The following is a 12896-nucleotide window of genomic DNA, read 5'->3' as shown; positions in this document are numbered from 1 at the left end:
TAAATTTGAATAGCTAGTTTTTAGGAGATTAATGGGGGTTTTGGTTGTGTAGGATACAGTTACCATATTTGAAACATTGGAAAAGACACTATTGCCTTTCAATTTTACATAAGGTCCTTCTAATTAAAACACAATTTACATTTTTATATCCTATTGATCTCAAGAGATCAAATATCCAATGGTTTAAAACACTTCTTACCCTTCTCATATTTTAGACACTTTTTACCATATCCATACCCTATATATATATATATATATGGGGAGGATCAAATGAGAAGAAATAATTAAATGAGAAGAATGAGAATAATATCCTAGCCATAGATTAACATGATCAAATGTTATAAATTAGTGTGGCAAAGATGTAAATAAAACAATCTTTTTATGAGTTTTCTTAATTGAAAAGGGTATTATGGTAATGTTAGTGTAAGATTGCATTTATGTTAATTTGGTGGTTACATTATGTTATTAATTTGGTGGTTACAATATAACTAGTGTAAGAACATTTATGTTAATTTGGTGGTTACATTATGTTAATGTTTGTGTAGGATTTTATCATGTTTCTACATAACAAAAAAAAATGTTACTACACACCTCATATATCAAATAGGATAATTCTACACACCCCTAGATGTTCCTACACAAACATATAATGTTCCTAAACACATTTTAAGGCTTATGTTACTACAGAAACAGTTAGAGAAAGTTGAATTATATGTCATTAATGTGTTTTATTATCCTACACACCCCCTGGATGTTCCTACACACCCTCTGGATGTTCATACACAAACATATAATATTCGTACAACCTTTTTAAGGGTTATGTTCCTACACAAAGAGTTAGAGAAAGTTGAATTATATGTTTGTGTAGTAAGTATGTCATATGAAGTAGGGTGGTTAAATAAATTAATAAATTAATTAATTTATATATCTTGTTTTATTTTTAAGTTATAAAGTGAAAACCATAAATGAACTAATTTGAATAGCTAGATTACAGGAAATTATAACATTAATTATAATGTTAAAATTACCTCATTACCCTTATGAATAAAGCATTCTTATTGGTTAACTTTTCTTCTTTTTTTTTCTCAAGATTTTTTTCTTCTCATTTGAACTTCCCAATATATATATATATATATATATATATATATATATATATATATATATATATATATATATATGCAAATCTTGTAATTGTCTACTTAAGTTAGTTATGCACATAGTGTACTAAAAATATAAAACCAATTTAAAGTAGATAATCACGAGAACTTCATTAACGTGTACCCAATGTTTAAATATAGTGAAAGAGTGGTTCAACTATGTATCATAATTAAAACAATAACTAGATTTGATTATACGAATTATGACATATAAATTATAAGTTAATTTTGTTTTAAGTTAGTTATGTTCATAGTTGTCCTGACATATTGGTCCAGTAGTCAAAAGGCATGTCCTACCTAGTGGAGACGTAGCTTCAACTCCCGCTTGTGCCATTTTCAAGGGACATCTGGGTGAAGGGACGAATTAGGACTTTAATCCTGGGTTTGAACCTGACGGGGGGCAAAGGCTTACGGATTCCATCCAGTTCCCACGCATTAAGGGGCACAGTCTCATAGTGGTCAAGGAGTCGACCTTAAACATAGCCCCGAACAGAATGAGTTAATAAGTAAGATTCTTTGGAATTAAAAAAAAGTTATGGACATAGTTTTTTTTTTTATTTATGTTAGGTAATACAGCTTAATTAATTAAAAAGTTACTTTGAAACTTTTTGAATGTTGGTGTTAAACCAAAAGAATAAGAATATTTATTATTCTTATATCCAAAATTATTAATATATGATAATAAGAAAGTTGAATGAACAGTGATAAAAGGGTATAGAATGAATTTCACATTTCACAGTATCATCAAACACGCGTCACCTCATATGCTTCTCACCGTACATTATCCATTCATCTTCACCAAACCTAATTTTACCATTGAAGGGAGAAAAACCAGAAAATCAGAGTGAACCGGAGCCACTTGCGGAAAACGACGGTGGTACCGGGGTTTGCGGCCACCGCAGGCGGTGGTCAACAGTCGCATTGGCTAGGGTTGCGGTTGCCGTTTGAGGCAGAAACCGATGGTGACGACGGCTAGGGTATCACCACAGTGATGAAGATGGCTTCAAGAAGCTCCAGTTGTGACTGGTCTCTGTTTAACTCTGGTAAGAATTCCGATAATCCTCGCTTTAATTGCATGTGTCTTTCACAGTTAGATCGATTTTTGTTGTTTTCGTATAACTTATTTTTTGTGTTGCAGAACTCTAGTGCACATTCTAATTTTGCAACTCTTGATTCTGACGACTATGGCCACTGTTGGAGGTATAAGTGACCCCAAAGGAGTTCACTTCACTGTCGGCGCATTTCCCTGCGCCCCGTTTGGTTCCGATCCGTGCCGCCAGCGATCAAGGTAACTGCAGGTCGTTAATTAACGATTTAACTCAGCTCCGATCACGTCGCGAGTCTCTTGGGTTCTATTATATGCTGATTTGTTTTGTTCCTAAACTTGGTATTTAAGGATTGTAGATGAAAAGACTATTTCTCTTTCCATTCGGATTTGGATTAGCGGAAGATAGGTTAAGGTATAGCCAGTTTTGTCTTTCATCAGTTTCTAAACCATGTTATTTTAAATTAGTTATACATTATGTATATAAGAGTTGATGTTGTTTTTGTGAAATTAGGTTCTTGAAATTGGATCTACAAACTAAAACCTATTACAGTTCTGTGTTTAATGTCTCTGGGTAAATATGTACTTATGTTTTGTGTTGAGTATCGTGAAAGATGCAATGAATTATGATAAAATTCTCAATTGTGAAACGTGTTTAAATGTAATATTGATGAAAAAGATTAATAGCATATAGTCATCAGTTTTTTTTTTTTGTATTTTTATGTTGATGAACAATCTTGTAATTTTTTGGATTATAATACCTTTCTAATGGTAATTGGTACATGCATCAGGTGACCGGACAATCTTGCAAGTATTTAAATATATGAGAAATGTATGTTGAAGGAGCTCAAGATGCCGGCTTAGGGTTACAAAAGATTGATGTTGAGAGCATGAGGTACCATTTCTTTGTAAACATAGTGTTATTTGTGAGTTTTTTTTAATGAGAAGCATGTGCTTTGTTACCATCATTGCAACCATGGTATCCGGCCAGTGAACCTTCATGTTAATAGATCTGCACATCGGTCTCGTCATGATATGCTTCCTCTATGCGTCAAAATCGATTTTCTCAATATGAATTCCAGCGGTCAGGCCAGCTCCTAGGTATGTTAGCCCAAGGATGGTTTGTACTTGTGTGTTTACTGGACGCGTGGCAGGTTTTTAACAGCCCCATGTGGCCTCAAGGATGTATATCAGGTGTTGGGTTATTCATATAAACACAAGATAAAGAAGAGAAAGTGAGAGAATAAAAAATATAAAATTAAGAGAAAGAATCCGGCCGACTGTTTTACAGCAACGACTAACAACGCCTCTGAACGACGACGACGGCTAGGGTTACCGGGATGTCCAGAGGAGGTGAAGGTGTTTCGCAGAGGGGGTTTGGTTCAACATGGCATCGACGACAACGGAGTTTAGGGTTCCGACGACCATTTTGTTAGAACGGAGACAACAGTGCCAGTTTAAGCGACGACCAACCCTCCGACGAAGTTCAGGTAAGCCTGCCTTTGACGTTTTGACCTGTACCAAAATGACTCATCTGAAATTGATTATAATGTTTAAAACACTTTAAAGAAGATAAAAAGTATTAAAAAACTATATGTATTATTATAATTTACAAGTAAATATAATTATATAAAATTTAGTAATATCAAAATTTATATACTGAGGTTCCAAAAAAGGTGTTTGATTAAGAAGCAAAATGTGGATTGTTGGTAAAAATGGGTTCGAGTGCTTTATTTGTGGACTGTAGCATTTTTCGTTACATACGCAGTCTTATATCTCTTTTTTTATTAAATGCCAACTTGGAACAGGTACTATCAGATATTCTTTTCTTGTATGATATGTAAAAGGTCATATTATTTGATATAAAAATATTGTTTTATATATTTGATATAAAAATATTGTTTTATATATTTTATATATGCAACATTGTTTGCTCAAGTGGGTCTTGAAGCTGCTTTAGATCACATGAGCCCAGTGATGATTACTGTTTTCGTTTTTGTAGGTACAAGCTTATCTTTATGGTGGATACTTGGAAGATATTGGTACAATTCAGGCCTTTTATAATGCAAAATTAGGAATTACAAAAAGCCAATGCTTATACTTGCTTCCTTCCAGGATTATCGGTGGAGGGTGTCGGAATAAGGTTAGAAATTCTTATGCTAATTTGTAAATTAACCTCTTCGATTGTTTGGTATTAAGGTGGAAAATCAGTATGAAGGGTGGGTGACTTAGGTAGCGGGTCATAATGGGTTTGATAAAAATGTGTCGGCTCAACCCACCAACGTTTTTATTCATGCTTGAGAGTTATAAGTGTGTTATACGTGATGAAACAAGGAGGTTCTAGCAGGCTTATAAATGAACCTAAGGGGGGCAGAAAAAAGGTTTTAAGTCATTTATGTTTTATCTAGCATAAATCTTTATAGCAAACATTTGTAGATGATTGACTCGAAATGCCGATGTAGGCAGGCGATGGAAGGTATACATGTGAAGGCAATAGCGATACGAAAAAGCTAGGTATCCGGATGCAAGAAATGGAAATGAAGAAAACAACTTTTGTGATCTATGTATAAGCGAAATACTATATGAAAACCTATGTGCTTCTCTTAAATGTAAAACATGTCAACATCCTTTTGTATCAACTTTATTAGTGCAAGTAAAATTTCAAACTGAGAACGATTTGATTTAGTGCGCCGCAACGCGCGCAGGGTCAAAACTAGTTAAAATAAAAACACGAGGGAGATGCCTAGGTCCACCTTTCATCATATAATTTTTTTTTATCAAAATCTTGGCTAATTAATAGGAAAAATGAGAACTCTGAAACTATAATTACTAGTATATGATGAGTTTTTTACCCAGAGAGAAAACAATATACAGTTGTGTTAACAATAGAAACACAAGTAGGCTGGCAGATAGAATTGGAAATTTAGATTTTACGACATCTCAATTAAGGACATTATACATTATACATATGTTGTCTTTGTGTGTACTGAGGGTATCAGTGTAAAAGTTAAACGAGTTACGTAAAATGTGAGAAAAGGGATAGGTGAACTAATGAAAAATTGCAAATCTTATAACAAAAACACGAACACGCTTATACGTTATACCGCAAACATATAAAACAGAAGTTGTTACTTTGTTACACATGTGAAGGTGAGTGAAGCATATGAGTTGAAAAACTGTTAGATATTTTAGTGTAATCGGGATTGACTTGGTGATTAAAGCGAATAATAATACACATCAAGCAAGTTAGGAGGTGCGGGAGTGCACGCTTGTTTGAGTTATTATAATTCGAAGTATACGGGCGGAGCCCGTACCCTACGGGGGTTCCAAGGGGTAGAGACCCATGCTGGGGTCGAAAATTTTATTTTCTGAAAAATACCATAATTTCAAAACATCAAAATTATGGCAGTTTTGTGGCAATTGTATCTTAAAAATTGAGGTAACTACCTAATGGCAGTTAATCATCCCCAACCCCAAATTCGTAGACAGTTTTGATTACACTTCTTCTGGTTCGGACAATTTTCGCATACACATATACCCTGATTCAATTTCTCGAAAATTAGAGTTGTATCCGATTAAATTATTCGGGTTAACCACCGAAATAATTTGATCTGAGAGTGATTACACGCCTCTCTAATCATTCGGTTTTCTGAAGATTCCCCAACAAAGACAACCTAGATAAAGCTTTTAAATTTCCCTATACATTAAAAACAAAACCAAATGAATAGTAACACTACAAGGGGATTACCTATACATTAAAAACAAAACCAAATGAATAGTAACACTACAAAGGGATAAGCCAATGGTACCGGTATTGGTATCAAATTTATCAAAGTGGGTACATTTTCGGTATCGACTTTTTACATTTTCGGTACCGGTTTTTATCCTTAAAAAACAAAACCAAATGAACAGTAACACTACAAAGGGATAAGCCAATGGTACCGGTATCGGTACCAAATTTACCAAAGCGGGTACAACCTATACATTAAAAACAAAACCAAAGGAACAGTAACATTACAAAGGGATAAGCCAATGGTACTGGTATCGGTACCAAATTTTTCTTTGTAGTAATTTGTGAATTAAGTAATTATTGTTTCTCTACAAGAACAAATAGTTTTCACTTGGGGTTTTAACAAGTGAAACTCCTTGTTGAAAAAGATTTATCTTTTATTATAGTATACTAATTAAACATCTTCTATTTCTCACATTTGTAAAGCGTACTATTACATTAATACGTTAAATTTTCAATCTACATACTATTTAAAGAACACGTGAGCACAAGGTTATGTTGTCATACAAAGATACTTTTTTTTTTTGTGAGTACGTAGTTATATTCTTTAGTGTGTTATATTCAAATGATAGATGTTAAAATCATTATATTGTTATAGTTATACGAATTGTGTTACAACACGACGATGGTACATAAACATATTAGGCGAGTATACTAATAAACTTTTACTCAAGTAACTTCGAAGTAGATACATATGTGTATGATACTCACGTACAATATTAAGTTTTGTGTATTTTCATACGTATCTTCGTATCTACATCATTTGCTCAAATATCTTTAAATTGTACGTATCATATACATAGTAAAGGGGTATCAGGTATGTTACATAATATGGTGTTTAAGTATATATCCCTTAAGAGATTTTTTTTTACTATGGTGTTTTGAGTATATATATATATATATATATATATATATATATATATATATATATATATATATATAGGGGACCGCTAGAATGAGAACCACCCCGAGTTGTAAGAACCACGAGAATCGCGACCCGCGGGTGGCCGTTGACCACGAAATTTTTTTTACACCTAGATCCGTATATTTTAAGACCGGGTGTAAATTTTGGGTTCAAACGGCACGCCCGAGGGGGTAGTTTTTTACGCCCAAAGTTTGGTTAAAAAAAAAAAGAAAAATTAAAAAAATTAAAAAAACCCAAACTTTGGGCGTAAAAAACTACCCCCTCGGGCGCGCCGTTTGAACCCAAAATTTACACCCGGTCTTAATATATACGGATCTAGGTGTAAAAAAAATTTCGTGGTCAACGGCCACCCGCGGGTCGCGGTTCTCGTGGTTCTTACAACTCGGGGTGGTTCTCATTCTAGCGGTCCCCTATATATATATATATATATATATATATATATATATATATATATATATATATAGGGGAGGGTTTAAATGAGAACGCTAAATATTGTGAGAACCGTGAGAACAAATGAAAAAATCATGAGAACTTGATCAAAAACAATTCAAATTCAAAATTTGTTTTCTACACTTATCATTATTATTCGAATACAACGTTAGAAATTTAATTTACACGTTTAAATTTACGTGAATTCGTAAATAAATAAAATTTACACATGTGTAAGTTTGCCATTTACACATGTGTAAATCTGTTATATTTACACATGTGTAAAAAATCTAAAAAGAGTGATTTTGAAAGGAGAAATGAATTATTTGATGTTATAAATTCTTGTTTTGATGTTATATCTTAATTACAATGAGGTTTGTATTAAAAAAAAACTGGTTTTGATTGGTTTTTTCATTCGTTCTCACGGTTTTCTCGCAATATTTAACGTTCTCAAGATAACCCTCCCCTATATATATATATATAATATTACTATTGCCATTGAATAGAAACTTATTTAGGCGTTTGAAATTTGTTATTGTGATATGTGGTTTAGATATAGAATTCGCGTACATCCATGTTTGTTAGACGGTACGCAAATTAAGTGATCAGATGCAAATCAAATTTAAGTAACCTGACTAGTACGTGATATAGAAAACGTGTTTCTTAATGTCACACGTAGATATGTGAATATTTTTTTTACATAGCATTCATTTAAGATATGCTGTTTTCATACCCGAGTAAAACCTAAACTTAATTTGATTGTATTACCTTATAAGTCGCGCATATTAACATATCTAACATAGCCCAAAAAATTAAAACACAAACATTTTATTTGGCAAATTGGATTTAAATAATCTCAACTTTTTTAATTTGCCCGATAATAATCCCAACTCAGTTATTCGCCGATAATAATTCGAATTGGTCCACATAGTCTGCATTTAAAATAGCTTAACGGAGTTAAGTTTTTTTCCGAATTACAAACCAATGTTTTAGGGCTTTTGAGTAGAACGAGGATACGAGTTGATTGAGGTAAAATTTATCTCGAAATACTGCCCCAAACGACGAAAACGGTGCTTCAATTCGGGTGCTTAAACTTCCAATTAACAAAAATCAAGCCGTTTGGAGCACCGTTTCAAGATAAGTTTTACATAAATCGACTCGTATCATTGTTCTGATCAAAATCTCTAAAACATCGATTAGTAACTTGGAAAAAAAACTTAATTCCATTAAGCTACTTTTAACAGCGGATTATTATCGGTAAATAACCGTGTTGAGATTATTAGCTAAATTAAGAAAGTTGAGATTATTTAAATCTAATTTGTCATTTTATTTTAGTTAAATTAAAAAAAGCAAATGACCACACGTGGCCCCGTCATGTGAGCCACACATATGTCTTGTCACCCTCGAACATGTCCTGCTTCTCGAAACCTCTTTTGGTAACATGTAAAAACTTTTCTTCTTATTCTTGTTTTCGCCTTTTCTTTATTGAATTCAATTTACTTTATACTCCTTTCCACAAGTTTCAAGCCAAGATCCTTTATGTATTATTTATAAACATGATGTTTGACCAGACCTGTGTAACACCAAGTTTAAACGAAAACATAAAGAACAAATTTAAACCATTTTTTAACTTTTGTTAGCAAAGTTAATGTAGTTTAATGGTATTAAGTTGTTAGTTTTTCTTTTAAAGTGATAAAGGTTCAAGTTTCATTCGGGCATATAGTGTAATTTAGAAGTAGTAGTTGTAGTTGTAGACGTTTGTTAGTTTGCCGTTAAAAAATGTCATCAGCGATTCGTATTTTTTTCAATTTTGTAACTTCTAGATGCATATGCATAAGTTACGCAAAACCATCCAAATGATTTGTTCATATCTTTTTTTTTTTTCAGTTTTGTATCGTTTATGTGTAACATCATATAACCTATAAATGCGTAGATTATATATAAAAACAAACATCAAATTAATTTGTAAAAATAAAAAGTTCATATCTTAAATGAGATCAATAAACACCACATTTACACAACTTCTAAGCTAAACTTTATAATTTGTAAAAATAAAAAGTTAATTTTGTTTTATGTATTCTCAAAGCATATAGTGTTTTGCATAGAATCCCTGGTTTATTACACATAGTGTATACTTGACACAGGGCCGGCTCAAGGGGGAGTGAAATAAAGCAAGAGCTTTAGGCCTCCATTTTCCTAAGGGCTCAAATTCTAAGAAAATATATTATACGTTGGTAATTTTGGCTTTGAGATTGTTAACATTGATGTTTATAATCTATAATTATGCGTATACAAAGATGATATATGAATAATAGGATCCATAGCAATTTTTTTGGTTTACAAAAAGGGCCCAAATTTTACTATCCGCTTTAGGCCTAGAAAAATTTAGAAAATTTTGAGCCGGCCCTGACTTGACAACACTATATCTGAGATATGCTATGGTGGAAAATTATTTTGCATAAGTTGTATAAAGAGACTCCTACATTTAATCTAAGTTAAGAATGGTTTTTACACGTTTTAGCAAAGTTAATGTTTTTTTACACGTCAAAACTATATCTGGGTTTTGGATTTTATATCTATTTATCGTTTGTTTTACATACACTTTTTGTTTAAGATAAAATGACATTACTATTTGTGGCCCTTATGATTTAATTGGTTTTATAATATAATTATAATTATAATAATAAAATAATTATTAAAAAAAGTAAATAAATGTATTAACACACACCTAACAATTCGACTCCCTCTCCTCTGTCAATCACGGTCTACCGCTACCTCTATGTCATTGCAAACCGCAATCACCTACCCCTCTCCTCTGCCAATCACGGTCTACCGCTACCCCTATGTCATTGCAAACCGCGATCACCTACCTATAACCATCGACAACCACCACCAGCTCATCTGCCTATGAAATTAGTTGTCTAGGCGCGTAAGAAATAAAATAATAAATGGAGTTCTCAAGAGCTCTTCGACAACCTAGCTACAACCATCGACTACCATCACCAGCTCAATTGATATTTTTTTTCTAATATGTTTTATATGTTACTAATCTTTACAGAAATATAAAAAATAAAAAAATAAATGGAGTTCTCAAGAGCTCTCTCAACTCAAGCCGATTCTAAACCGATCCATCCCGTGTATGGTTATATTATTTGCCATTCAATACCTAATTTGTATATCATCTTCTATTTTCTAGATGCTCATATAAATTACAAGAACGCTAAAAATATACGTATTAGAAAAATCAATATACAAAATTACTAGGTTAATGCCCGCGTAATACGCGGCTTCAAACAAAACCATATTATTTACTTTGAAATGTAATATTATGTACAAACGCATACATTGGAAGAAACAAACAGAAAATTATTAAATCCCGGAAAAAACTTCCTTGTAGACTACATTTGTTGTTTTACTCGTTACATTCCCATCTTTGTCTAGTATAAGCAACTTCACACCGGCTCTGCTTTTGACTCTTGATAACGCAACATAAAGTTGACCATGTGAAAATACTGGATATTTCAAATACAATCCAACCCTTGTAGAGATTGTCCTTGACTTTTGTTTATAGTCATTGCGAAACATACATTTAAGGGGAATTGTCGTCGTTGAAACTTGATATGAATTCTTTTATCCGACGGTGTCAAACTGATTCGTGGAATAAATGTTCCTGTCCCTATGTTTCCTCCGGATATAATCTCAGCCTCTATAACACGTTTATAAAGTTTAGTAATTCGTAGTCACGTACCGTTGCATAAACCATTTTGTTGATCGATATTACGAAGCAACATTACAGGTACACTGACTTTAAGGACTAATCGATGATTAGGTAGACCAGATATTTTAAGACCATTGAGAACATCGGGAGAATATAGTCTCGCATGTGCTTCGTTCTTTGCTTGATCAGTTTGACAAATACTATCAGAACTCAGATACTCCACTTCATCACCAGGAAACGAAGCAAGCAATCTTTCATTAATTTCTTGAACAACCTCATTTGTTGGTGCCAATATAGCTCTTTCAGCAAAATAATCTTTATCTTTGTACAGTTGAAGAAGTGAAGGGTATACAAAGTCGATCAAATCTGACATAGGGTCCACAGAGCACTTGATTAACAGATCTTCAGGAATAGCTATAACCACCTCACAATCGTCACTGCCACCAATTTTTCCCTCCACCAACTCGAGCAACCAATTCGCAAAAGCTTTAATCTCCTCTATATCAGATGTGTTGGCTCCTACAGTTAACATCATGTTTTTGGTTAACGTAAGGACCTTGCAAGTACTCCAAATATACGATGACGTGATTGAAGCATTAACGATTTCTCGCCTACTGCCATTTTGTAACACCTCGAAATTTTGTGTCCATTGATGTGTTAACACGTGTCATTCGTTTACACGTGGCATCTATAATAAATAAAGGACTAATTTTGACAAACCTTGAAAGTATATAAATTCGAGGGTTATAAATGTCAACAAGGGTAAATATACTGTATAGTATCCCTAAATAATGCTTAAACCTTCAAACGAATAAATTATAGATCGTACAAAAACAAAACGCGGAAGAAAGTGAGAGATTACAAACTACAGGGGTTAACTGTGTCAACATGTTTAATAATACCTCTGAGTGACCCTTTAACGTCCCAAAGACTTTGTAACGGTATTATACACTCACTAAAATAATATATATAAAATCCGCGAAGTTTCGATATGAAACGAGAAAGTTACGACCGAATTCGTAAAAGAAAGGTTAAAAGCGTCAATAATGAAAGTTAAGACTTCCTGAACAATTAATAAATAAACCGGGGACTTAATAATGCGGGTAATTAACATGAGGCCCCTATCGGTAAATAACCGAGGGCCAAACCGCAAAGTTACCCCTTCAAATCCGAAAGGTCAGGCAAATCATTACGAAAGATTTCGTTATTAATGGCCCGTTTCTGTAATCATTATAAAAGATTTGAAAAATTCAGAAAATATAACCTCACGCGACCCGCGTAAGGTTTAAACATAAGTTGAGGCGGGCCGCGAGCCTCCTCTATTACGCGTCTGATTTTCTGATCCCAGGCGACCCGCGTAAGAGTTGCATGGAATGTCCATGCGGGTCGCGTACGACGCCCAGATGCAGAAAGTTGTAGTTTCTTGACTTTTGGAGCTTGTGAACGATCATGCACATAATTATGGGGCATGGGCACCCTATGCTCAACCCATACACTTAGGGGACATCTACCCATCAGCTCTGGACTGATTGTAGTGCTTGTAATGATCATAAGTTGCTTCCTTTGGCTATAAATAGCCACACCTTGTGCATAACAAATCACACAACACAAAACACTTACAACTGATCATTTCAAGAGCTCCCTAGCATTCTCTTCTGTTCTCTAATCAAGAACACACTTCTGTAAGTCGTTCACAATCAATTTGGTCTTGCATTTCCATAGTTATAGCTCATAAACGCAACCGTCGTAACTAACGGTTGACATTGCAATATCTTGCAAATGGTTCAGTCTTATGACGAATCAAAAATGGTTATGAGTTGGTATTTATGTGG

General features: G+C 33.6%; 1 protein-coding gene and 1 long non-coding RNA gene across 5 annotated transcripts; one reads left to right on the top strand and one right to left on the bottom strand.

The window, feature by feature from the left end:
• The first annotated feature begins 1819 nt into the window (after positions 1-1819).
• LOC110899642 lies at positions 1820-4880 on the top strand. Of its 4 annotated transcripts, none has more exons than XR_002570396.2 (7): positions 1820-2200; positions 2296-2445; positions 2554-2617; positions 2994-3097; positions 3194-3692; positions 4205-4345; positions 4665-4880. It is a non-coding gene; the product is annotated as an uncharacterized LOC110899642 (long non-coding RNA). The 4 variants fall into 4 exon arrangements; XR_002570397.2 differs by having other exon boundaries at positions 2994-3303; positions 3397-3692; XR_002570395.2 differs by adding an exon at positions 2717-2776 and having other exon boundaries at positions 2994-3692.
• Positions 4881-5839: 959 nt separating this feature from the next.
• On the bottom strand, positions 5840-11599 carry LOC110901902. The gene is made up of 4 exons (XM_022148661.1): positions 11095-11599; positions 10934-11052; positions 6166-6180; positions 5840-5899 (listed from the first exon to the last, which is right to left on the bottom strand). The coding sequence occupies exons 1-4, from the start codon at positions 11597-11599 to the stop codon at positions 5840-5842; spliced, it is 699 nt and encodes a 232-aa protein (XP_022004353.1).
• Positions 11600-12896: the final 1297 nt, after the last annotated feature.

The sequence above is a fragment of the Helianthus annuus genome, chromosome 13 (assembly GCF_002127325.2).
Source record: "Helianthus annuus cultivar XRQ/B chromosome 13, HanXRQr2.0-SUNRISE, whole genome shotgun sequence".
In the NCBI taxonomy this organism is placed as follows: Eukaryota; Viridiplantae; Streptophyta; class Magnoliopsida; order Asterales; family Asteraceae; genus Helianthus; species Helianthus annuus.
The sequence above is the reverse complement of the archived record's forward strand: the minus strand, read 5'-3'. Positions and strand labels throughout refer to the sequence as shown.

Excerpts from the sequence above, each read along its gene's own strand:
- LOC110901902 (XM_022148661.1), bottom strand. The coding sequence starts at position 11,599 with ATGATGTTAACTGTAGGAGCCAACACATCTGATATAGAGGAGATTAAA. Across the intron at positions 11,053-11,094 it reads ACAAAATGGTTTATGCAACG|AGGCTGAGATTATATCCGGA; the intron begins GTACGTGACTAC and ends AACGTGTTATAG.